The sequence below is a fragment of the Notamacropus eugenii genome, chromosome 5, assembly GCF_028372415.1.
Source record: "Notamacropus eugenii isolate mMacEug1 chromosome 5, mMacEug1.pri_v2, whole genome shotgun sequence".
Classification (NCBI taxonomy): Eukaryota; Metazoa; Chordata; class Mammalia; order Diprotodontia; family Macropodidae; genus Notamacropus; species Notamacropus eugenii.
This window is the reverse complement of record NC_092876.1, coordinates 69,024,704-69,051,208: the sequence shown is the minus strand read 5'-3', so window position 1 is coordinate 69,051,208 and position 26,505 is coordinate 69,024,704. Positions and strand designations below refer to the sequence as shown.

Below are 26,505 nucleotides of genomic sequence, written 5' to 3'. Positions count from 1 at the left end.
TGTCTCTTCATGTCGGTCTCTCTCTCTCTCTCTCTCTCTCTCTCTCTCTCTCTCGTAATTTTTCCCTTTGGTGGAAATATGTCTAATATGATTGTACATGTATAGCCTATATGAAATTGTACCCTGTGTTGGGGAGGGAGGAGGGAAGGGAAAAAAATGGGAGCTCAGTATCTTGCAAAAGTGAATGCTGAAAACTACCTTTGCATGCAATTGGAAAAAATAAAATACTATTAAGTGGGGAGGGAGACTCTGCTTCGGATCCAAGAAAACAGCCCTCAAATTCGGGATCCAGACATATTTTCTGGCTTTTAAATGAGGGTAAGGAGACAAAGGGTAAATAAAAAGATATCTTGGGCACTGGTTCCTGGCATTCAGATCTAGACTCAATGAACTTTATTGTCAATGAGGTTCTACAGAAGAATCTCAAATAATCCTTTGAAAGGCTTAAAAAGTATATGTGTCCCAGATACTTCCTGGGCGACATATAGGACAGGTAAAGACTCTGATGATCAGTAAGAACTCTTCCCTCCCCTGGCCTGGCTCTAACTCTCCTCTTCTCCTTCCCCTCTCCATCCCTCCATTCTGGGGGCAGAGGCCAAACCCAAGCTGAGGGGATGGGATGGCTGGGCGGCTGCCATTTCCCACTGCTATCTGCGTTTGTTGTTTTGTTTTGTGGTTTTTTAAATTCATTTTCAAGTCATTATGACAGCAAAATATGTATGTATGTGAACAGGAAAAAGCATTTTTGTGAAATTTGGAATCAGGTTACAACCCAGTACAAGCCTTGGGGATCAGATTGATGGAATCCCAGTAAAGCTGCCCCCAGCCCCAGCATTCTAACTTCCTTATGGGCCCCACTGAACAGCAGACATGTCCTGATTTAACCTCACGATCTGACTTTAACCACACCACAGGGACCCAGATTCAACATAACCAGTGCCCCTAGTGAGCCATTTATCCCCAATTCCCAGGTGTGTCCTTGTATTCCACCATAATCACATCATCCATTTGGGCCCAAGACAGGACCACAATAGCTAACCAATCAAAAAGCAGCTCAACCAGGCTTTCTGACCACTGAACAAGAGAAGGGACCCCTTCCCATTACCTAATCCCTTAACAAACCTTCCTGCCTTTTTAATATTAATAATTTCTATTGTGTAATCAGCATTAAAATTGCCTGTCTTGTCTTAACTAAGTTACCAACTCCCTTGTGAGAGGCATCAATCCTCAGTAAATGTCTACACGTGGATGAGAGGTGGTCTGACTCTGAATTCTTTGAGACAGTGTCACCATAATACACATCCTGAAATCACAACCAGATGACCCTGGTGCCCTGGCACCTAGGATATACTCACCCCTGTTCTAGGCAGGCCCACATTTTCAGTATTATCTTCAGTCTGACTCTTTCTGGTACTACTCCCTATGGCTCTTGAACTCTGAAGCTGGTGAGTTTGGTGCTAGTGAAGCCAAGGTTATAGGTACAATTTCTTCCTGGGCTAGGAAACTAAAAAAATACACTTCTTTCTGTTCTAGGGCCCCAGACTTCATTCCTGGCCCCACTTGACCATCTCTTATAATTCAGGAGGGGTCCTGAATATAAGATGAATCATGTATCCTACCCCAGACGCAGAGAAAACCAATTCAAGGTGCACATGGGTCCCACCAAAGCTCCATCAGGTGCACCATTTTTACATATGACATGCCTAAGTAATATTTTTATCTACCATTCAGTACCTTCTTTGAACAAGGAGATCGATTCATTATTGAGCCATGGCCTCCACAATTCTGCTACTTGGTTGTATATATTGTTGCTTTCAGGTGGAAGCTGGTTTTTGGGATGGAAATCATGATTTCCCAAAGCAGCGTAGACTTTAGTTTCTAGGGAGAAAATACAAAGTGAAAATTGAGAACATTTTTAAATGTCATTCTTAAAATTATCTTCCCTAAAGAGGAAAAGAGAGAATGTGAATGATTGAACTATATAGATGTAATCAAAAAAACCCTCATTTTATCTATCTGTCTCAGCTCTCTCCCTCCTCCCCCACCCCCAACGAACCACTGCAAAGGACAGCAGAGGCTGGTTTGGGTTTTACTGGAATCACATTCTCTCCCCTTGTCTGTGCTCTTCTTGAATAATAATAACAGTAATAAAAATAGCTAGCTGATATAGCACTTTATTTATTTAGATAGCAAACTTTGAATTTGCAAGTTATTGCAAATAATCACATATTATTCTCTTATTGTTTCTTTTTTTTGTTTTCGGTAGTACAGTATAGAAATGCTGATCATTTTTGTGGACTTATTTTGTATCCAGCTACCTACTAATTGTCTCAATTTTGACGTTTATTCCCTGGAGTTTTGTAAATATAATATTATGTTATCTTCAAATAGAGACCATTTTATACATGATCATCTAAAGGGGGCGGGGCCCTAAGGACTAAAATAAATAACTCAGGCTTCCCAGAAGAGACAGCACACGGGCTGAGCCTTCAAGGAAGCCAGGGAGCAGAAGGGCAGTGTAGGCATATGGGGGAGGGGGGACAAGGGGGGTAAGGGGATGGACAGAGCCTGATGCTGAAAGATGGAATGCCACATACAGGGAAGAGAAGGTAGGCCAGTTTGGTTGGTACAAAAAAGTGTATGAAGGCAGGAAAGGGAATGTCAAGCAATCAAGTCTGGTTGGAACATCAAAGTTACTATTCTATAATAGGAGAAGGTTTTCCTTGACCTCTAGGAGTGAGTAATCTAAATAATAGGAAAAGATAGGGTGGCTAGGTGGTGTAGTGGATAGAACACTGGCCCTGGAGTCAAAAGGACCTGAGTTCAAATCCAGCCTCAAACACTGGCAGTGTGACTCTGGGCAAGTCACTTAACCTTGATTACCTCAAAAAAAAAAAAAAAAGACACCAGTCAGAAGACCCTGAGTTCTGGTCATACTTTCAACATTCACTCTGCCTGAAAAAGTCACAAACAATAGGAACCTTTGTTTCTTCATTTCAAAAATGACTATAATTGCTGATATCCAGAAATGTTCTGAACTCCTCAAAAGCTAGATGGTAAATGTAGGGTTCAGATCAGAGACTGAGTTTATTAACAAGACTTCAAACCTTTATTATGAGTTCAAGGAAATCTTATAACTCCCATTTCCCACCTCCTTGGGTAAAGTCAGAGAAAACTAAGTTAAGACCAGAATGCACAACCTTGGAATCATTTGGACAGATGAGGAGGGAAGGCAGTGACGGATGGAAATTGAATATAAAGCTTGAATCCTTATGCACAACAGCTGTGATTTATATATACTTACATATATATACGTATATATATGGTTGGTTGGTTGCTGTCCCTCGTCTTTGAAGAGGACCAAAATGACATCACCATGATAAATGAAATTTCTTTGTGCCCGACTGTGGCTGATCAGACCAATATGAACTTGGAATGCTCTACCAGAGATTGGGCAAGATAGTCCATGTGAATATTTGGGGTGGATATCCCAAATTTGCGCATCCTGCATTTACATTGTGCTTTTTCAATTCTACTTTTCTCAAAGAGCACAGCACCCTTTCTGATGCAGACACGCCATGCTGAGTGGTCCTGTGCCAGTGTCTCCCACGTTGCACAAATACAAAGTTCTTGAGAGAGACCTTGAGAGTGTCCTTGTATCGCTTCTTCTGACCACCATGTGATCGCCTGCCCCATGGAGTTCTCCATAAAATAGGTTGCAAGTGTACATTTTGCATTCAAACAAGGTGGCCAGCCCATTGGAGTTGCACTCTCTGAAGCATAGTTTGAATGCCTGGCAGTTCAGCTAGAGCAAGGACTTCAGTGTCTGGTACCTTATCCTGCTAGGTGATCCTCAAAATCTTCCTAAGACAGTTCAAATGGAAGCGATTCAGTTTCTTGACACGGCGCTGGTAGACTGTCCATGTTTCACAAGAGTATAACAATGAGGTCAGCACAATGGTTCTGTAGACCTTCAGTCTGGTAGTCAGTCTAATATCTCTTCTCTCCCAAACCTTTCTTTGGAGCCTCCCAAACACTGAACTAGCTCTGGCAATGCAGTCAACCTCATTGTCAATGTGTACATCCCTGGAAAGTACACTACCAAGGTAAGTGAACTGATTCACAACATTCAAAACTTCTCCATTTGTTGTAACCAGTGGTTCCACATATGGGGCTGATGGAGCACCTGTGTTTTCTTAGTGTTAATTATTAGGTCAAAATTAACACAGGCAGCAGAGAATTGATCCATTTTTTGCATCTCAGCTTCAGAGGCTGCACTGAGTGCACAATCATCTGCAAACAGAAAATCATTCACCAACTCTCCCTCTACTTTGGTCTTGGCTTGTAACCTTTTCAAATTGAAGAACTTGCCATCAGGACAGTAGTTGACCTTGATGCCATGTTCATCCTCATTGAAAGCATTTGACAACATGGCTGAAAACATCATGCTAAAAAGCATGGGAGCAAGCACACAGCCCTGTTTCACTCCATTGGTGACTGGGAAGGCAAGAGAGCATTGTCCATTATCCAGAACCTGGGCAAAATTGCCATCATGAAATTGATATACAATATTGATGAACTCCGGGCAACCAAATTTTGACATAATTTTCCATAAGCCCTCGCGACTGACAGTATCAAAGGCCTTGGTCAGATCTACAAATGTTGTGTACAGACCTCTGTTCTGCTCCTGGAATTTCTCCTGGAGTTGTCTGGCAGCAAACACCATATCGACTGTTTCTTGACCCTTTCTGAAGCCACATTGGCTCTCAAGTATATGACCATCTTTCAGGTGAAGGATCAGCCTATTAAGGAGGACTCTAGCAAGAACTTTGCCAGCAGTGACTAAGAGAGAGATCCTCTTTGATTGTCGCAGGACAATCCCTTTACCCTTATGGAGATGGACAATGGTGGCATCCTTGAACTCCTGGGGGATAACCTCCTCTTGGCCATATAGGCTGGAAAATCTCAGTCAATGAATAAGCAATGGTCCCCCTACCTTGTAAATCTCAGCTGGAATAGAATCAGCATCAGGTGCTTTGCCACATGAAAGGAACCTAATGACCCTCAAAACCTCTTCTTCAGTTGGAAGTTCAGCTAAGGAGGGATTGACTTCAACCTGAGGTAAATGGTCAATGGACTGAGCATTGATTGATGATGGTCTGTTGAGAACACTATGGAAGTGTTCAGCCCATCTCTCTAGCATTATTTCTTTATCAGTGTGGCTCCATAAGCACTGAGTAGTTGCGATATAGGTTTTTGGTCCATAAAAAGCTTTCAGCGAATCATAAAAGCATTTTGGATTGTTACTATCAGCATAAAACTGAATGTCATCTGCCTTCTTACTGAGCCAGGAATCCTGCATTTCTTTAAGCTTTGCTTGTACTTTGCTTTTGATGGAATTAAATGCTTCCTTCTTAGAGGTAGATGAACTATCCTGCTGGTATATCCTGTGGAATTCTCATTTTTCATTTAGCAGCTTCTGAATTTCCTCATCATTTTCATCAAACCAGTCTTGGTATTTGCGAGTGATGATACATAAGTAAACACATAAAAATACACATATACATGTATATGTATGTGTACATACATATATATGTACATGTTGTTTCTCACTTGGTAATCTCATCAGAATCTGATGAAATGGGTTTAATTATCTCTGTGGAGATGATTCCCAGATCCAATATCTAGCCTATAATGTTTTCCCTTTTGTCTTTCTATACCCAATATCTAGCAAAGGGTCTGCCTGGCACATAGTAGCTACTTAATAAATATTTGATGATTGAATGATTGATGCAAAGAGAGAAGAGAAGGGGCCTTGACCATAGAAGGATATATCCATAGACCACACAGTCCATCAGCGAGGAAACTTCTTGAACTTGTCACATCACTCGCTGATCTCAAGTGATCAGCTGGAGCTGACCTCTTGTGCTGCAGGGGCTCCAGAAACCCTGGGGTTATGTTGGGCCTTCCTTTTCAAGATCTATATGGCTCCCCTATCTTCTCCCAACTACACTGTAAGTATTTTATGGAAGACATGGCATCATGCTGATTGAGTCTGCTACACACTTATGCTAGCTGATCTTCTCTGGACCCTTACTATAGAGCAAGGCAATCCCACTCCTCCTCTCTGGTTTCCCATCCCATGCAGAAGCTTTTCCAAACACTTTCTCTTCTCCTCCTACCCCCCAAATCTTCCCTGCTGAGGATCTCACCTCATACGTCAACAAAAAAGGGCAATCAGAAAATTTCCTCCTCATCCCACACCTCTCCAACGTCATCTCCCACTCTTGCCCTCCTCACACCAGCTCCTGATGGTAAGGTGGTCCTTCATTCATCAAAGCCAACTTTTCTACTTGTGCCTTGGACCCTGTTCTCTTCTGTCTGCTCTGGCAGGTTATCATTCTCACTCTCTTTCTAATCTTTAGTGACTCCCTAACTACTAGCTCCTTCCTTAGGCCTACCAAAACACTAACAAAACAAAAACAAACCCCTCACCTCCTCTTCTCAACTAAACTCCTTGAGAAATCCATCTAAACCAGTTAGGTGGCACAATGAATAACGCACTGGGCCTGGGGTCAAGAGTTCAAATCCAGCCTCAAACCCTTGTTAGCTGTGCAATCCTGGGCAAGTCTCGTAAACCTCTATTAGCCTCAGTTTCCTTAACTGTAAAATGGGGATAACATCAACACCTGCCTCACAGAGTTATAAGAATCAAATGTGGTAATATTGTAAAGCATCTGGCACATATACAAATGTTTATTCCTTTCTCTTCCAGTCTCCTTCTCTCGTCTCTCTCTCTCTGCAGTCTGAGCTGCTAGTGCCATCCCTTCTACAATTACCCTCCCTCTAGTCCGCATGTATTTTTTTGTGTTATCCTTTACGTAGTAACTTGTCTCTCCCATAAGTTCCTTGAGGGCTGGGCTATTTCACTTTTGTCTTTGTATTTGTAACACTTGGCACAGTGTTTGACACAGAGTAGGTACTTAATAAATTCCTCTTGATTGACTGTAGGAAAGCACCTTCCACCTAACTCTTGTATCCCACAGAGGCCCAGACCTTCCATTGAAACCTTCTTCCCATGCCTCCTCATGGCACAGAAAAGACTGTGGTCTTGAAGGTACTTATTCTAACAGTGCAAAAACAGCTCATGTTAAGCAGTCCTGAGGACATGCCAGGGAAGAACGGTGTACTGAGGTCTACAGACCAGCCCTGCAGAAGACTGCCTGCCACCAAGGATAATTTAATTTAATTTTTTGCCATAGCAAGTCATGAAAATGCCATGTGTGCAGGAGGAAGAGGTCCCCACCCTAATAAAATCATAGGTCTGCAAAACATACAGCAGGCCTGCTAAAACAAACCCTGTCCTGAGTAAGAAATCTTCATTAAATGGTTGAATCATACCTGGAAATACTAACTGGATGAGCTCCGTCAAACGTTTCACTATGTTCAACACGGCTTCTTCTCCCAGCTTCTCATTAGGGACGTGAGGTGTGTCATCACTGCAAAGTCACACCAATGCAGAATGTAAGTAAGATTAGGGAGATGGAGGAAGGAGAGCCTAAGATAATAAACTGTGTAGCCCATGATGGTGCAGATACTATGGTGGAGAGAAGGCCAATGGGTCTATTGATTCAGAGGAAAAAATACCAGCACCATACCAGCCTTATCCCCTAGAATCCCAGGAATCTGGCCTCAACTCAGGACTCTGGTTGAGAGCTAAGCTACCTCAACATGGCTCAGGAATGTCAAAGCTAACTAAGGAATTCCCATGATCCATCTGTCCCCTCCTTCTCTGTCCTGGACACCACCCACCGTTTGTTGAATGCCTATTATGTTCCAAGTACCTTGCTAAGCACTCAGATCACAAAGAAAGGCAGAAACAACCCCTGACTACAATCTAATGAGGAGCTCATAGTCTAAGGAAGATCATAAATTCCAGGATTTCAGATGTACTAGAGAGTAGGAGTGGGACACACAGTGGCATCTTTGATTGGGTTTTTATTTTTTCCATGATATCATTTTAACTGTACACCCTAAAAGTAACCTCATTTCTCAGGTCCACTTCAGAACTGCTGGGTATCCCTGGCAGACTAGGGAACAGGGTAGCTCTCCTATCAGCTTCAAGACTATACTGGCATTGGGCAAGATGAGGAAGTCTCCTGCCTAGACATGCAATAAAACAAAATCAAAGAACAACACTTGATTACTAGGATACAAGAATCCATGACAATCTCTTTATTCCTTGGAGGACCCAAAATTCCAAAGGCATATGTGAAATGAGATCTTTACTTTCTAGGGCATGATTCTCTTGTCAGAAGAAAATTACCCAGGTTCAGTAGGAACCTGAAGAGGCGGTGCAGGACTTGGTTCTGCTACTCACTGTCCAAGCTTGAGCCAATCACCACTGTGGGCCTCAGACATATTATCTCTAGGGGTCCTGTCCAGCTTTAGAACCAGAACATCTCTCGCAGAATCATAGAACAAAACTTCTGAGTTAGGCAAATCCCTTTGGCAGTAATCTGGTGAAATCTATGAACCTCTTCTTCGAATAAGGTTTTAAAATGCATGAAATGATCATGAGAGTTTTAAAATCCTGTTTCCATGCGACTCCAGCACAACCATTTTATTTGTATGGAAAATCACATAACCAACTGAGGCTTTCCTTATAGTAAAGAATTTAACTGAAACTTCCAATAATTAACTCTTGATGATTTACTGGTTAGAGGCAAAAGAATCCTGGCTCTATTTTAATTTGCTAGACTGATTCCTGAATTTATCGATATAATTTTTCCCCTTCTGCTATCTTTAACATGTAAACCTCCTTCCTCCCCATCTGATGTAACTGGAAACTATATAAGCCTTAAGAAACCTTTTGTCTATTGTCAGAGGTAATTTAGGAACTCTGTTCCTATACTGAGTACACTATGTATATGTATAAGTATATGTATAGGTATATCTATATGTATATATGTAAAGACCAGTTCTCAAAAATGTCTCTGGGTGTTGCTAAGTGTGACTGGCAACAGTACCTATCAATGAATGCCTGAATAGTTCCATAACAAAATATGGTTATCTAATATTTTTTGGAAAAATCAAGTATGTAGGTAACAGATTAAGACCCCCTGGTTAGTGAAGGGAACCCTAGATCTATGGTCAAAAGACATGGGTTCAAATTCTGACTCTGTGTGACCCTCAGCAAATCAGTTAATTGATCTCAGTCTCTTTCTTCCTCTGTGAAATAAGTGGGGGTGGAGTAGGTGAGCTCAAAAGTCTCTTCCTGTTTTAAATCCTATGATTTCTCAGAGGGCTCACAGATTTCCCATAATGATCGTGACTGTAAAAGAGATTCAAGGATATTATCAGAAGGATCTCACACCTCGGTGTAGCCTAGTTGGTTAAGCAGGACTCAGCAGGGTCAGCCAGAGATGACTGGAGTACAAGGCCTCTCTGCCCACAGGCAAGGTCTGGTTGGGCAATAAAACCTGATTTTTTGATCCCAGAAAAAGCCTGTCTTCGCCTGGTACCTTTCCTGAGGTTTCTTATTTTAGACAATTCCACACTGCTTTCCTTCCATGTCTACTTTTCAACTACATCTGAAATTACAACCGTAAGCCCTTTGGCTGAGCCTGGAATCAGGAAGACCTGACTTCAGATCCAGCCTCAGATAGTCACTGGCTGTGTGACCTTGGGAAAGTCACTTAATCTTTGTCTGTCTCAGTTTCCTCCTCTACAGAACAGAGATAACAATAGCACCTACCTCCCAGGGTTGTTGTGAGGACCGAATGAGATGATAAGTGTTTGGCACAAAATAGGCACTTGATTCTTCTTTTCCTTCCTTTCCATTTTCTTACTCCTTCCTTCCTTCCTTCCTTTCTTCCTTCCCTTCATCCTTCCTTGCAAGGACGATGTATTATTCATTTCTGTATTTATCCCACAGAGGGTAAATGTAGCACCTATAGCTCCCTGTGCTGTAATCATTGTGAAGGTAGGATTGCTTCTCCATCTAACCTTTGCTCCCTCCAAAGCTAAATGCAGTCCTGTGGACACACTAAGTGCTTTAAAAATGGTTGGTTGAGCCCAGGCAAGGGCAGCATCGGCCCCTCCTATCTTTCCACTCTTCTTACATCTTGCTTCTCCACAGTTACCCTTCAGTCCAGTCATCCTGGCCTCCTGGCTGACCCATGAACGAGAACCTCCATCTCTCAGCTCCAGGCATTTTCTCTGATTGTTCCCCATGTGGAATGCTCTCCCTCCTCTGCTCTAATTACCGACCTCCCAGGCTTCCTTTAGGCCCCAGCTAAAATCCCACCTTCTACAGGAAGACTTCCCTAACTCCTCTTAATTCCAGCATCTTCCCTCTGTGAATTATTTCCTATTGATCCTGCATATAGACTGCTTTGGATATGTTTGCTTTCATGTTGTCTCCCCCGTTAGATTGTAAACTCCTTTCTTTTGCCTCTTTTTTGTATCCCTAGTGCCCAGTACAGTACCTGGAATATACTGGGTGTGTAATAAATGTTTATTAATTGGCAGGTACTTAGGAAGTGCTGCGTTGGATGGAAGTGGAGAGTTACTGAGGCTGTTATACAAGGCAGGCACCAAAGGTCCCTTGGCCTCCAAACAAAGATGATGAATTGAGCTGTTAAGGAAGAGGTTCTCACCCAGTCCAGAGAATGAAGTCCGGTCTGGGCAAGATTGCCTTCATGGCATATATGGAAGAGTTGATGAGAATCCAGGGAGCGTCACAAAGATAATCTCCCCACACACCCGCGCTGGGCACTGGCTGCCAGCCAGCCGATGGGCACACATGGAGTGGATCGCCTGAGGCGTTATACTCGGGCTCAAGGTGCAGGTCTGAGATGTGCCAGAACTGACCTGTGGGAGAGAAAATCAGTCTCTTATGGCCAGTCTTCCTCCTCCTGAGTACAAATCTGTGAATGAATAAATACTTATGTAGGAATGGGTCTCTGTCTGTGCACACATACATGCTGGGATTGATACAGCCCTCACACACAGTTATCACTTGATGTAAATTCACAGTACACAAATTTGACTTCATGCAAAGAATGCTACATTCCAATAAAACACCTATGTTAACTTTACTATACAGTACTGTGGTCTCTCTCTGTTCTTGCCCCTCCACTAAGCACTCCCCAGCCACCCCTTCCCCAACCCCCCAAAAACCCTTTCCAAGTAAAAGCAGAAGAATGCTGCTGCAGAAAGGGAGCTTGCCTTGAGACCTCCCGAGAGAGAGACCTTTGCTTCCATCTGCCTCTCTCTCAGCCCTCCCTTGGGGCCCCCTCCCCTGCCAAATCTCCTTGAACCATGTACCAACCCTTTGTCTCCATAAACATGGCCTTCTTCCTGCCTCCCTCCCTTTCTTCCCTCTGTTTGGGAGCAAATTCTCATTACGTAAACATCATTTTACTAGAGATCTCCTGACCTGTCCATTTACATAAAGGGAACATTGTCTGTATTATTAGATAGCTATATGAGGGTTTGACTACTGAAAACTGATGGTTAAATTTTCAGTGTGAGTAGTTACACCTTGGAAATCAGCAAACATACAAATCAGGCATTTATGCATTGTTTTCTTGGTTGTCTTGGTTTTCATTCTTAAGAAAACAATGGAGAAAAATGTTGGTAACACCAATTACATTTAAAAGTCTGTCGTGGTTTTTTTTGGGGGGAGAGCCAGTCATTAAAATACTTACCAGCACTTTACAACTATCTTATTTAATGTCACAACAATCTTGTGAGGTAGGTGCTATTATTATCTTCATTTTACAATTGAGGAAACTGAGGCAGATAGAGGTTAAATTACTAGTTCAGGACCATATAGCTCATACATATCTGAGGATGAATTTGAACTCAGCCTACCAGACTCCTGGTTCAGCACTCTATCTATTGTGCTACCTAGCTGCCTCTAAAAAATAAACACATGGGTGGGGACTCATGAGCTATGATTTTGAATGAATATGGACTCATAAAGTACTTTGAAATTGGTATAGTTATTCTAGGACTCCTCATATGTCAGTGTGAAAGATATGTCTCACATGCTACATAAACACTATATCCATTTTTTTTACGTAGCTCCTGTAACTCTTGAATCAATGAGAACATATTTGTTGTGTTTACTTTGTAAACTGTACTAAGTGCTGGACTTCAAATACAAAAGAGAAATAGCCTTTGGTGTTTGGAGTTAGGAAGACCTGAGTTCAAACACTAGCTGTGCAACTCTTTGCAAGTCAGTTTCCTCATCTACAAAATGAACTGGAGAAAGAACCGGCAAACTACTCCAGTATCTGCCAAGAAAACCCCAATGGAGGTCGGACACAATGGAAAAATAACTGAACACCAACAAAAATAGCCCTTGGGAATTTGGATGGATGAAGTGAGAGTTTCTTTGAGGGGGGATGAGAAGAAACATGAACATATTTGTAGGCAATAGGAAAATAGCAGTCTTCATGGGAGATTGAAGATAAGTGAGAGATGATGATGATGAAGATGATGATGATGATGAAGATGATGATGATGATGAAGATGAAGATGATGATGATGATGAAGATGATGATGATGATGATGAAGATGATGAGTCAGCCTACTAAGATGCCAGGCACTATGCTAAATGCTGTACAAATATAATCTCATTTTACCCTCACAACAACCCTAAAAAATAAGAGAGAGGGGATGACAGAAGGGCCAGTGTGCTGGAGGACACAGGATAGAATGAGATCATTTGTGTAACTACACCTTCTCTCATCCTCTGCAGATGACTCCCAAGTCTATATATACCAAGGGGCTGCCTCTCTCTCTCTGAGTCACAGTCGCAGTGGGCTACTCCCACTGACACCTAAGCTGGATGCTCTACCCCATCTCTTATTTTTGGAAATCTCTCAGAAACAACTAAAGAGGATTTGCACAACTCAGCTACGGTGTCCTTGGCTACATCAGCAGTTCTCTTTTGTTTACGTGTGTTATCTTTATCAATATTTGTCATATGAGAAATTAAAACAAATATTTAAATATTTATTTACATTTTATTTGAATAATCCAAAATATTTAATTCATTAAAATAACAGCAAGCCCATTAATATTAACATTATACATGAATGTAAATAACATTTTTATAAAAAATAACTATTTCACCAAAAAAAATGAGAAGAGTAGCAATGATTCCTGACCTCCCCAACTTCCTTTAAATCCCAAATAAAATTCCATCTTCTACAGGAAGCTTTCCCCAATTCCTCCAAATTCCAGGGCTTTCCCTCTTTTAACTATTTTCTATTTGTCCTGTACATAACTTGCTTTGCATATATTTATTTGCATATTGTTTTCCTCATTAGATTGTAAATCCCTCTAGGGAGGGCTATGCAAAGTTAATAAGTGAGCTCACTTGTATGTCATGGAATCACCAGCCAGAGGAGTTTCCCACCCCTATGAATACTAGAACTGGAACTTTCTTTTTTATCCTTCCTTCCTTCCTTCCTTCCTTCCTTCCTTCCTTCCTTCCTTCCTTTCCCTCTTTCTTTCTTTCTTTCCCTCTTTCTTTCCTTCCTCCCTTTCCCCCTCCCTCCCTCCCTTCCTTCCTTATTTCTTGCCTAACTCCAAACAACTCAGTGATGATTTAGGCTGGAGAAATACTGGAAAGAGAAGGTAAGGGTCCATGAATCGACCCAGAACAGAAAAAACAGAGTTATTTGAGTGATCCAAGAAAGCAGCACTTGAAGAGATCCTCTTGTAGGGAAGATTGCAGGATCCAGGCAAAAAATAGCAGAAAGTTTAAATAAGCCAGAAGTTTTTTATGTCCTAGAGCCAGAGAAAAAAATGAACACAATCAGGAGAGATTCCAGCATTAACTAACTACCTGCAGTCCAACTGCTCCAGAGCTGGTACCTGAAGAGGAGGTAACTAGCACGGTCTGCTGGAGGAAAGACAAATAGTGGGGGACAGCATACTGAGCCAAGGATGGCGACTTCAGTGAAAAGCACCATGATGTCTTCCAGAGAATGAAAAGTAACAACAGGGGAGTGTCAACGAGAGTATTTAGTAAAAGAAAAACGAGGCACAGTGCTCTGCCTGTCTGCGGATGTCCCACCCAGGATAGTCACAGTAGCTAGTTTCCTAGGGCATAGAGGAGATCCCCTCCCACCTCAAGACAGCAAAAGGTCTCAACTCTCTATGGGTTCAGATATGAATGCTTTTTGAGTCCCTTACTGTGCAAACTATGATTTGAAGCCTTGTGAGCCTAAGTACTTCTAAGAGAAGCTGACTAAATGGTCTTCAAACAGTTCACTAGATAATTGTTTTGTTCAGAGCCTGTCTTGGAGCTGTGAATCAATACAATTATTTAGAAAGCATTTTGGATTGTTCAAATAAAATGACTAAAATCTCCATATCCTTTGATCCAGAGAGCCGATGACTAAGTTTATACTCCAAGGAAGCCATTGATAAAAAGCTCCTATCTACAGCAATATTAATAGCAACATGTTTTATGATGCAAAGATTTGGAAACAAAGTGTATGCCCTTCAGATGGGGAATAACTAAACAAACTGGGCTACATGAATGTAATGGATGTTACTGTGCTGTAAGAAACGATGTGTGTGATGAATACAGAGAAGCCTAGAAAGGTCTACATGAACTGATGCAGAGTGAAGTCAGCAGAACCAAGAAAACAATGTGCACAATGACTACAACCACAAAAATTAAAAAAACCACACACAAATCAAAAGTGAATATTGTGAAATTATAAAGAACAAGCATGGTTAAAAAGAAGGGAAAGGAGAAATCACTTCCACCCACCCAAAATGCAGAGGTGAGAGGTTCACTAGTAAAAATAAACACTCATTTTGGGGAACTTAGAAATGAGTTGACTTTTCTGAGTCACCATGTGAATTTGCACCTACTTCAAAATCATACCTCAAGTGACCATGTACGTCCCCCTGTCTCCACTGGAAAGAGGTGTTCTAGGCTGACTGGGATCCCCGGTAGAAAGAACTTTGAGATATGAAACTTGAACCTAGTTTGGGCTCCAACACCAAAAATCTGGAGAACTTTGGGTGAATCATGGCCCTCCTCTGGGGTTCAGCAGTTAGTCAACAAACAATGTGTTTACTAGGCACCAGGCACCATACTAAGTAAGAACTAGGAACATACAAAAAAGGAAAAAACTACCTTCAAGGAGTTCATTTTCTAATGGAGGAGGAAAATGCAAACAACTAAGTAATATAAATATAATTACACATGCATGTATGTATATGTTATATGTGCATGTGTGTATATAATCTATACAACAAAAAATCTTTCTATATATTCATATACATATACGCATATATATCAGACCAGAACAACTTACTGCCTGTGTAGTGCAGCACTGCCCAAGGGTATTAGACCTCTTAATCACTTCTTCTTAAAGGTCCAGGGAGCCCTATTAGCTTTGTCTGAGAAAAATCTTGGGGCCTGAGGATGACTTGATCTATTTACATTCTCCATGAAATCCTCTGGTAGAACTCTTGTGCAGGCCTGTATTATATACATATTATATATACACATACATATACATGTATATGTGTGTACATATATGTAGATATATGTAATAACTTTCCACCTATATACATTACTTGTATATAAGTAAATCAATAGATCCATCTAGATCTCCAGATCTACCTATCCAGGGGGCAGCTAGGTGGCACAGTGGATTGTTAGGAAGACTCATCTTCCTGAGTTCAAATCTGACCTCAGACACTAGCTGGGGTGACCCTAAGAAAGTTACTTCACCCTGTTTGCCTCAGTATCCTCATATGTCAAATGAGTGGAAGAAGTAAATGGTAAACCATTCTAGTATCTTTGCCAAGAGAACCCCAAATGGGGTCATGGAGAACTGGAACTGACTGAATATCATAGCTGACATAGTGCTTACTACTATAACATTTACTCTATATCTATATAGATTTATCCATTTATCTATCTATCTAGACAGTAAATGAAAGGATAGAAGGTAAGTTCCAGGAAAGCCACAAGCAGTAGGGGGAAGGAGAAAGAGAGAGAGGTCTAGGAAAGGTCTTCGCTCTAATGTGGGATTTGATCTGAATCTTAAAGAAAGCCAGAAGGTAGAAATGAGGAGGGAAAGCAGTCCAGGTGCAGGACAACCAGAGGAGAGGCAGAGTTGGAGTGCTGTGTGCAAAGACCAGAAAGAAGGTCAGTGTAGTTGGGACCATAGAGTGTGGAGGGAAGTGAAATGTAAGAAGCCTGGGAAGACAGGAAGGAAAGTCCTTCCAAACTTCTTCACATGACCTTACCCATACTGCAAAGGTGCCATAGAAACACAAGGGGGCAGTGTATCTCTAAGGAAAGCAAGGATTTGGAGAACTGTCTGAACCAAAGAGAATACATTTTCCTAGAGACTGACTGTTTGGTGATGTGTAAGACCTGAATGAGTGAGAAGACAGCAATGATCTAGTTTTTCCATGGGTAGCTTTAGCAGCTAGGTGGGGCAGTGCATACAGCACAGGGCCTAGAGTCAGGAAGACCTGAGTTCAAATCCAGCCTCAGACACTTGTGACAGTGGGCAAGTCACTTTACCCTGTTTGTCTCAGTTTCCTTATCTGTAAAATGAGCTAGAGAAGAAAATGGCAATCCAATCCAATTCTTTGCCAAGAAGACCCCAAACGGGGCTAGGCTTGACTGACAAAAGAGCTGAATGATTGAGAGGAGAGCAATGATCCAGTGTTTTCTTTGGTAGCTTTCATTCTGCTCTACTGAGACTGGGCAGAGGGCTTTTCCTGACCTCATTATCTTCTCTGATCAGCATCCTTACCCCTCACACCTCCTGAAGGCAGATGAAAGGGCTTATTAGTTAGCTGTAAAATCTATTCTGGTTCCTTTTCTTCACTCTCAAGTTCTGTTTTCATACAAATCAACTCTTGGTCATATGAAGAGATCAATAATGACGGATTCTGCTCTAGTTTTGGTCACTAGCCACAAGGGAAATACCATCATCTGGAGGCAGAGAGGTGGCTCAATGGATAGAGTGAGGGGCCTGCAGTCAGGAAGACCAGAGTTCTAATCTGGACTTCATTATTTACCATCTTACTTTAATTTTCTAGTTTCTCTAGGGCCTTACTTTAATACCTTACTACCTGTGTGACCCTGAGCAGGTCACTCCACCTCTGTTTGTCTTAATTCACTGGAGAAGGAAACGGCAAACCACTCCACTATCTTTGCCAAGAAAACCCCAAGGACAGCCTTGGGACAGCTATCCCATGCCATCCCAGCTATCCCATGCCATCCCAGCTATCCCATGGACAGCTAGGATTTGTGGATCACAAAGAGTTGGCTATGACTGAACCACATCACAAAGGGAGAAAATAATAGCCCCTACTTCCCAGGGTTGTCAAGATCAAATGAAATCATATTTGTAAAGCACTTTGCAAACCTTAAAGCGTTACGTAAATCTCACTAGCTCTTATCATAATATCATATTTATTTGATGTGTTGGTTAGTTTAGCTGAACTGTTTTTTCCTCTTGATTTTTTCTTTCCTCTTGATATTAGTCTTTGTTATAAAGGATGGTTCTTTGGCAGGGAGAGGTACATACTGGAAAATATAGGGGATATAAAAACAAAAGATATCAAATAAAAATAAAATAAGAGGATTAGACTAAATCATGGGTTCTTAATCTGAGGTCTGTCAACTTACTGACTTTTTTAAGAAAATATTTTAATAACAATATTTCAATAAAATTAATTTCCTCTGAAATACTAGGCATTTTATTTTATATATTAAAATACATGATTCTGAGAAGGGATCCAGAGGCTTCAGAATGTCACCAAAGGAATTCATGACACAAAACAGGTTAAGATCCCCTGGACTAGATGGTCTCTAAGGTCACTTCTAGTTCTAACACTTTCTGACAGCAATAATTCAACTTTCTGGTCTTAGGACCCCTATACACTCTAAAAATTTATTATAATTCACATCTTGTTCATGTGGATTTTATCTATTGATATTTATTGTATTAGAAATTTAAATGGATAAATTGCAAAATATTTATTAATTCATTTAAAAATAAAAATAAACCCATTCTGTGTTAATATAAAGAACATACATTTAATGTAAAATAATCATATTTTCTGAGACAAAAAAAATTTAGTGGGAAGAGTGACATCATTTTACATATTTTTGCACATCTCTTTAATGTCTGGCTTAATGGAAGACAGCTGGATTCTCCTATTTGTTTCTGTAATCAATCTGTTGTAATATGGTGTTTTGGTTGAAGCATATGAATATCTCTCCTCACACAAATATGTAGTTGGGAAAGGGAGATGCATTTTAATAGGCAAATAACATCTTAGAATTATTATGAAAATAGTTTTATCCTTGTAGGCCTTCTGAAAGGGTCTCAGAGACCCCTGAGGGTGAGTGGGTGAATCTGTGGATCATCCTCTGAGAACTGTTGACCTGTGAATTGACCTATGAATCAGGTTCAGAGTCACAAAGCTCCACAAACAACCTTTCTTATTACCTTCTGCATCTGAGCAGAACACTTTCCCTGCCTACATCCTGGCTTTTTGAACTTGGTGGCAGTTTAACTCAACCTCCCATTCCCTTTCTGTTCTCAGTAACAAAGATCTGGGTTATTATGCTCTTTGTTTTTCACTCACACAGCTGGCTCTTCAGTCTCCAGATTAACAGACATCACAACCAATCAATCTTTCTTTTCTTTCCAGGCTCTTGATCCATCAGTTCTAAATATTTCCTCAATACTTAAAAAGATCCATAATTTCTTTTTCCACATAGGTTTTCCCTTCACTGATATAAACCATAATCCCTTCTTACACCAGCACACGGTTTCCTGAGTTGACATGATCAAAACCCCCCAAACATTCATTACCTGTTGGCTAGGTGATGACTTCTCTGAAGTCAGCCCAACTGTTTTTAAGACAACTAGAAGCCTTCCCAGCATGAGTAGGTCTGCCAGGACTCATCTTTCACTACAACAGCTTTGGAGAACCCAGGATCACCTCCATGCCACAACGAGGCATCAGAGGAGGATTTTTGAGGAGACACAATTTCCAAACACAATATTCCTTTTTCCAGCTTTTCAACCTTGGGAATTCTGCCTCTTTCTAAATTTAACATCAACCCCAGTATCCTTAAATACTCCTTTTTTGGGAAGCAGCCTGGAAAGACTGACACCCTGTGAGAGAGAGAGAGGCAATGAATTGTACAAGTGAGAGAATCACCCTCCATCTACTGTATTACCTGAAACAGCCCCGGTGACTCTCCAGTGTATCAGGAAAAGTAGAAGCTCCAGGCATCTCATGCTTTCCAGTTCTCTGAAAGTCACTATTCTAGGATCTTTTCCAGTCTCAGGTCTTAGTTTGCTCTGGAAGTGTTGAAACTAGTCAGCCAGTCCTGGATGGTTGTCTGAGAAGAACTTTCTGCTCGTCTTAGGTACTCTGAATAATTAAACCACTTCTTCTAACCTGTAGGGTGTGTACTGGGCAGGGCAGAATGGGTAGGCAGAGAGGAGGAGAATTCAAAGGCAAAAGTACTTTGTACTTTTTACCGCATTAGGGCCTGTTCTTCAGGTACTCCAAATGTACTTGGACTCCTGAAAAATGCAAACCAAAAACCACCCTCAGAAGTGTCTTGGTTATGTGAAGTATAATGATGACCAAGATTACTTCCCCTCAATCTTGGATATAAGTAACAGTGATAATAAACAACAGCACCCACCTCTTAGAGTTGTTGGGACAATAACATGAACACAACATTCATTTTTTAAAAATAAGATTTTGATTGTCAAATTTTTTTCTCTCTCCCCTCTTCTTCCTATGCCCCCTCTCCAAGGCAGCAAGCAATCTGATACAGGTTATACATTTGTAATCATATAAACATTTCCATATTAGTTATGCATGCTGTGAAAGAACAGAAGGGAAAAGCCAAAAAACAAAACAAAACAAAAATGAAAATAATCTGCTTCCATCTGCATTCAGACTCCATAGTTCTTCCTCTGAAGATGGATAGTATTTTCCAGCATGAGTCTTTTGGAATAGTCTTGAATCACTGTATTGCTGAGAGAGGAGCTACGACAATCACAGTTGATCATCACAAACTGTTACTCCCTTTCCGCAGCATCAGTTCATGGAAGTCTTTCCAAGTTTTTCTGAAGTCCTCCTGCTCATGATTTCTTATACCATGATAGGATTCCATTATATTCATATACCATGACTTGTTCAGTCATTCCCCAATGGATGGGCATCCCCTCAGCTTCCAATTCTTTGCCACCACAAAAAGAACTGCTAATACTTTTGCACACATAGGTCCTTTTCCCTTTTTTATGATCTCTTTGGGATACAGACCTAGTAGTAGTGACATTGCTGGGTTAAAGAAGATGCCCAGTTTGGTTGCCCTTTGGGTACAGTTCCAAACTGCAGTTCTTAATTTCATCAACAATGTATTAGTGTTCCAATTTTCCCACATCTCCATTTTATCATTTTATTTATCATCCTATCATTTTCATTTATCATTTTCCTTTTCTGCAGTGAAGTTGTACAATACAACACAGGAAAGCAATACCAGAAACACCTCGGATTCGTTATGCATTTGATTTTGAATTTTTGGTCACTGTGTATTCAGAAACTTTTTACTGTTGCCAAATTTTTAGAGACCTCCATATTCAGTCATGCAACCCCATATGGGGTCTCAACCCACAGTTTAAGAAGTGCTGTGCTAAAAGACAGCAAAATTGTTTAAAACTATTCAAAATTCAACGGGTTATATTTTCCTCTAACCTCAACGCCTAAAGGGAAAGACTTTAGTCTCACTCTTTATAATTGCCCTGAAATGTGACTGAGAAATCAAAACCTAAATAGTCTAAGATACTACGGAAGACAAGCTTCTTAAATTCCTTAATCTTGGAGAAATATAAAAAGCATGGCATCCAGTGAGCACTATATAAACGAGTTGTTGTTACTTCTTAACTTAACTGTAAATACTCCATACTGGATAACTCTATATTGCCCTTTAGAAGGCACTGAATGTGATTAGTAAAATATCAAAAGAGGTGAGATGAATGAGTTTCCCTGTAACATAATTTTAAAATCCATTCTATTGACCTGTTATAAGAAATCTGAGAAAAAAAATCTGTTGGACCAAGTTATTTCCTCTTTTTATCTCAATGATGTTAAATTACAAATGTATGAGTTATATGTGGCAGGTGAAAAAAATGAGGAAACAAAGGTCCGAGTTTCTAAGCATATCAATTTATTAAGCAATGCGTGCCAATTGCATTACAAACTGGGCATAGGCCTCCTCATTGGACCCCAAATACAGGGGAAGACAGATTTTTATGCATTAAAAGATAACAATTAGGAAGATACAAAATTAGGTATCTGATTTCTAATTGGAAAAAAAAAATTAGAGGCTTTCCAAGAAAAAGAAATATCTTACTCCCTCCAAGTATCAACAAACAATTAAAGGAACATGGAAACAACTGACTGATCCATACAGGGCCAGTTTTCAGATAAAACATAAGGTTTGCTTGAGATGTATAATTGGTTTGTTAAAAATTCATTTAGTATTTTATTTTTGCCTAGTTACATTAAAAACAATTTTTAAAATTGTTTTTAAAACTTTGAGTTCCACATTCTCTCCCTTTCTCCCTCTGCACCCCTCCTTATTGAGAAGGCAAGCAATTTGATGTAGGTTTTACATGTGTCATCATGTAAAACGTATTAGTCAAGTTGTGAAAGAAAACAGAGACCTAAAAAACCACAAATAAACCCTGAAGCCCTCTGTGTTCAGTCACCATCAGTTCTTTCTTTACGGATGGACAGCACTTTTCATAAGTCCTTCAGAGCTGTCTTCGATCATTATATCGCTGAGAATAGCTAAGTCATTCACAGATGATGAGATGTATAATTGTGACAAAACTTATTGCATCAATTTTTGAAACTGACTGAGTTTCTGAGCAGCATAACCTAGGCCTTTAGTTAAAGGTTTCTAAACAGCAGGTAGTCCAGATTCCCAGCCACACTGCTAGGGTCAAACAAAGCAATAAAGTTTTCTCACAACTTCCATAACGGAATAATGTTTTCTCACAAGACAAAAGTTGGACTAGACCCATAATCAAATAGAAAAGGAACTGAACTAGCTTCAGAACTGAGTCACAAGACAGAGTCAGAGCAGTTCACTCAATTCCCAGAATTCCTTCATATATAATGTGACAAAATGCTTGAAAAGTTAAGTATTAAATAGGGTATATTTTGTTATAAATTAGAAGATAGTAATAATGATAAGTGACTCACTGTTGGGAGAAAAGAGCAGCAAAATCCTTTTAAAAGATCTTTGTCTGTTGTGTTCCTTAAGACTTCCTACTCCAACTAGGTCATAAGATCTTATGAACCCTATCAACTGCATGTTGTGAAACTCTATCGTTGCAGTTTAAACTCCCAGCCAAAGTGAAAAAATTTACCCTAAGCTTTAAATAATGAGTTTCATCTGAGATTATTTGGAAAATCACGAAAATTGTATATGTTACTAAATAGGCTGTAATTTAAATATTCTTATGATTCGCAACTTACAGTACCCACAGTTTTGGGGGGGGCGGGGTGTGTTTCAGTAGACTATGAAGAATTCATTATATTTGTGAACTTATCCAACTTTTAACCAACTTGCCATTCCAGTAATTTCTTGTAGTGATCCCCTCCCGCTTACACCCCATTTTAACATCTACATGCTTGTATTGGCAAGCTGTGCTCTAAAACTCACCTAAAGTAGCTAGATGTACCTACCCTCCCTTTATGCCATCTCCACGGCAGACCAACAGGGGAGTTCTATTATCTCAAGGGGGATTTCTGTATCTAAACATTAAAACCTATTGCTGACTGTGATAGACATGTCCCCTCCAACAACTAGACTGCTTACATGAAACTATCTCTTAATAGATACTGTAGGATTTTTAACCATCACTGTTGATGGTGATTAGCACATTAACACAATGATCCTATCATCTGCTTCATGAAGTTTTGCTATTTAAGGTAAATCTTTTGGGACTTGAATTTGATCTAGTTCTGAGTTTTTTATATCAGGTATACTTGTAAGCACAAAGTCAATAACCCATTATTCAAGAGACTGCCATGTGCTGTGAGCTGAGAACTTTTGAGGGTGGATGTTTGCTCTGGGGAGACCACCTGGTGAAGGTGAAGGTAAGATCATCTTGACTTGGTTTCCCATCAAGCTACTTACTTTTTCAAAGGGAAATTTTCCCACCTAGATAATTTGAACCTGGCTTTGATACTCTGTGAATAATGTGGAATTTGAATTGGCTGTTTTGTCTGGAATAAAAACAGAGCTAAGGGTTCCCTTGTTGTGGCTTCTCTGTATCATCACAACCAAGTCTCTCCTTTCCTTTCATAGCAAATTTCTATAATAAGGGCTTGAAAAATGGGAAGTGTGTGTGCCAATTAAAGCACTTCAGCTTATAAAATGGATTTAGAACACACAATTACTAATACTGAACCATTTGAGTTACCTTAATAGAATATAAATATGAAATATCTTCCTTGATTTTCCTCTAGCTTGTAGTTTTGTTTGTGTATGTAATACAGGAATAACTGGTTGTTGCCCTTTGTTCTCAAAGAAGAGCAAAATAACATCACTACGTTGGAGTCGAAGTACAATATATCTGACTGTGGCTGATCAGACCAATACAAGCTACTACAGGTCAGACACAAATAACCCATATGAACATTTGGAGTGGATTGTAGTTTTATTCATATATATAATGTAGGAATATACTCCTATATATTCTCATAAGGGATGAATTAGGAAATGTGACAATTTTCAAAATTGCATTTATTTTACATGAAAAACTGCATTGATAATTGTGAAGGTGAAATTATTTTCCTATTTGAAAAATCAATCTGATAAATTTAAGAGAAAGACTCACTTTAGAAAGAAAAACTCATTTTCCAATTCAGGACCTCATGATATAACAACTGAAATTCTCTGATGTTTCAGGTGAGTTATTTTGATACTCTTCTTATAGCTCTATTAATAAAGTCAGAATCATAAAGCCTGAGCCAGAAGGTTGTATTGATGGTGTCCTCAGGCCCCAGCCCTAAGATCATTATCTGGAAGCCTTTCAATTTCTCAGTAGGCCCCTGTCCTGTGAGAAAATTTTCTCGTTGAAGAACACATTCTCTTACCAGAACAGAGAGGAGCCTTGCTCAAGGATTTTTGTCTCTAATTGGCCCAAGAACTCTCTTGGAACCAGACCCTTAAGGTCCATGCCTTTGAAAACTCCCTCAATGTCTGGTATTCCCTATACTTTCCCATCCATAGCTCCCAAAGACACTTGGACCCCTAGATTACCTAATTAACATTCCTGACATTCCTTTCCCACACCCCTTTTCTGTATAAGCCCTGGCACCATCCTAATTCTCTTACACGTTCCTTTGCCTGCTTTTGCCACAGTATTACAATAAACTTTTTGCCATTTGACTAAGAGAAGACTTGAGTGTGTGAATTCATTCCAGGCAACTCTGCCTGGACATTCTTGGGGTCCCAGCACCCCCAAAACCTTGTCAGTATTAAATTGTATTGAGTTGGTATCAAGTCTTCCTACAGGCTCTTAGAACCTGAGAAGCAGATCTGGAAGGAAGAGTCCCTTCAGACTCCCATGAGCACGTGGCTTATTCTAGAAATGTCTGTTACCTCCTACATCTGAGAATTCCAAAAGTAGGCTGAAAGAATTCCACAAAGGGGGGGTGGGGCTGCAATACGAATTGGACCTTTTTCATCTACATCAAGAATTTCTAGTGAACTGCCTGAACCTGACAAAGGACTTTGCCAACACTCTCATTTCTCTCTTTTCCTTATGTGCTGATGCCTCTGTACCAGGCGGGATTGCCCCCTAAAAGACTTTGTCAATGTGCTAATGATAAAGGTAGTTATAAGATTTAGCCTGATGGTTCTGAGGCCATCATGATGGTTTTCCTCTTGAGGGAAAATCAGACATTTCCCTCCCTACAGCTGCTCCACCATTAGCATGTAAATGTAGGGACTGTCTTTTTGTCTGAATTTGGATTTACAGCCCTTAGCAGTGTTCAACATAGAGCTTACCACACAGCAAGTGCTTCATCTATCTTTCTAAATATTTGTCCTATGTGATTAGTCTTGTTATTTAGTTTCAGAATGCTAACAACCAATAGAAGTTGCAGAAAGACATACTGAGGCTCAATATAAGTGAAAGTTACCTCATAAAGCAGTAAGCTCTCCCACAGGAGTTCTTCAAGCAGGGTCTGGAGAACTGACCACTTGTTTCCATTGCTGAAGAGGATTCCTGGTCAGTTATGGGTTGGACTAGATCTAAGATCTTTTCTAACTCCTGAGATTCTGTGAACTTTCCTTATTAATTAATGTAACGAAACTGCATTTAAAGCCTTAACAATTTGGCTCTAGTCTGCCATTCCAGATTTACTACACATTGTTCCCCTTCACATGTACCTTCCAGTCAGAATATACTGACAGCACTTCCCATCTTTGCCCAGACTCTCCCTATTCCTGGACCATACCTCCGTCTCCCTCAAAGCTTGACCCTAGAGCTATTTCCTACAGAAAGACCTTCTTGATCTCCACCCCCACCCAATTCAAGTCATCTTGAATTTGTTCTGTATGTTGTTCTACTTAAACATTGTTGGCCCTCAATGGAACATAAGCTCCTTCTGGGCAGGTTTAGTTTTTCACTCCATGCCTTTTAAGTGGCTGTACCGCATGCCTGGAATCCTCTCCTTTCAAGTCCTACCTGCTTACAAGAAAGCTTTTCCAGTGCCCCTTGTTGCCAAGGGCCTTCCCTGTGAAAGTTTGATTTTTTTTATTATTAAAGGGGCCATCCCTTGACTCACGTTTTAAAGAGGCCTATTCCCTAAACGGGCATTACCTCCCTTTCAGTGAGTACCTGAAAAGGCCAGCCTAAGGAGACCAAGGTCTCCCACTGCCTCCTGGGCCATCTCCAGCCACCCCGATGAATATCTGGTCATGGAGCCAGGTGGCCCAGGAGGAGAAAGTGAGGCCGGTGACCTCGCATGGCCCTCGCTCCCTGACATCAAAGTCAGGGGCAAGTCCCGTCATCAAGGGAGACGGGAGGACGGACACAAGTCTGACGGGACAAACACCCACACCTCCCACCTACCCTCTGCACGCAGCTGTCCACCCCTCGTCTCCCCGTGAGATGGCGAGCTCCCTGAGGGCAAGGACCTTCCTTCCCTGCCGCGTCCTTGGGTCTCCGCTGCCTAGCACCGTGCCAGGCACACACAAGTCGGTTAATGAGTGCTTATCGGTTACTTGGCTGCAGCACCTGGCCGGTAACGGCCGGGATTAAGTGCGCTTGGGTGGACACTGGCTGCTCCGCCCGCCCTCCGAGCGGTGATAACAGCGCCTGCGGAGGGGCAAGGCGGCAGGGCGCCCTCGGACCCCGGCCCCATCGCGGGGAGGCC

General features: G+C 40.9%; 1 protein-coding gene across 4 annotated transcripts in view; it reads right to left on the bottom strand.

Moving 5' to 3' along the window:
- SMPDL3B (sphingomyelin phosphodiesterase acid like 3B) overlaps positions 1 to 26,505 on the bottom strand; it is a 36,828-nt gene that overhangs the window by 9,834 nt on the left and 489 nt on the right. The window contains exons 1-5 of one of the 4 annotated variants that reach the window (XM_072609541.1): positions 22,315 to 26,372; positions 19,265 to 19,616; positions 10,662 to 10,875; positions 7,402 to 7,499; positions 1,735 to 1,878 (exon numbers count right to left, since the gene is read on the bottom strand). In XM_072609541.1, coding sequence (XP_072465642.1) covers positions 1,735 to 1,878; positions 7,402 to 7,499; positions 10,662 to 10,875; positions 19,265 to 19,325 — 517 coding nt within the window. In that variant the 5' untranslated portion in view covers positions 19,326 to 19,616; positions 22,315 to 26,372. Of the gene's footprint in view, positions 1 to 1,734; positions 1,879 to 7,401; positions 7,500 to 10,661; positions 10,876 to 19,264; positions 19,617 to 22,314; positions 26,373 to 26,505 lie in introns of those variants that run through there. The other 3 variants (XM_072609543.1, XM_072609542.1, XM_072609544.1) reach the window with 3 other exon arrangements.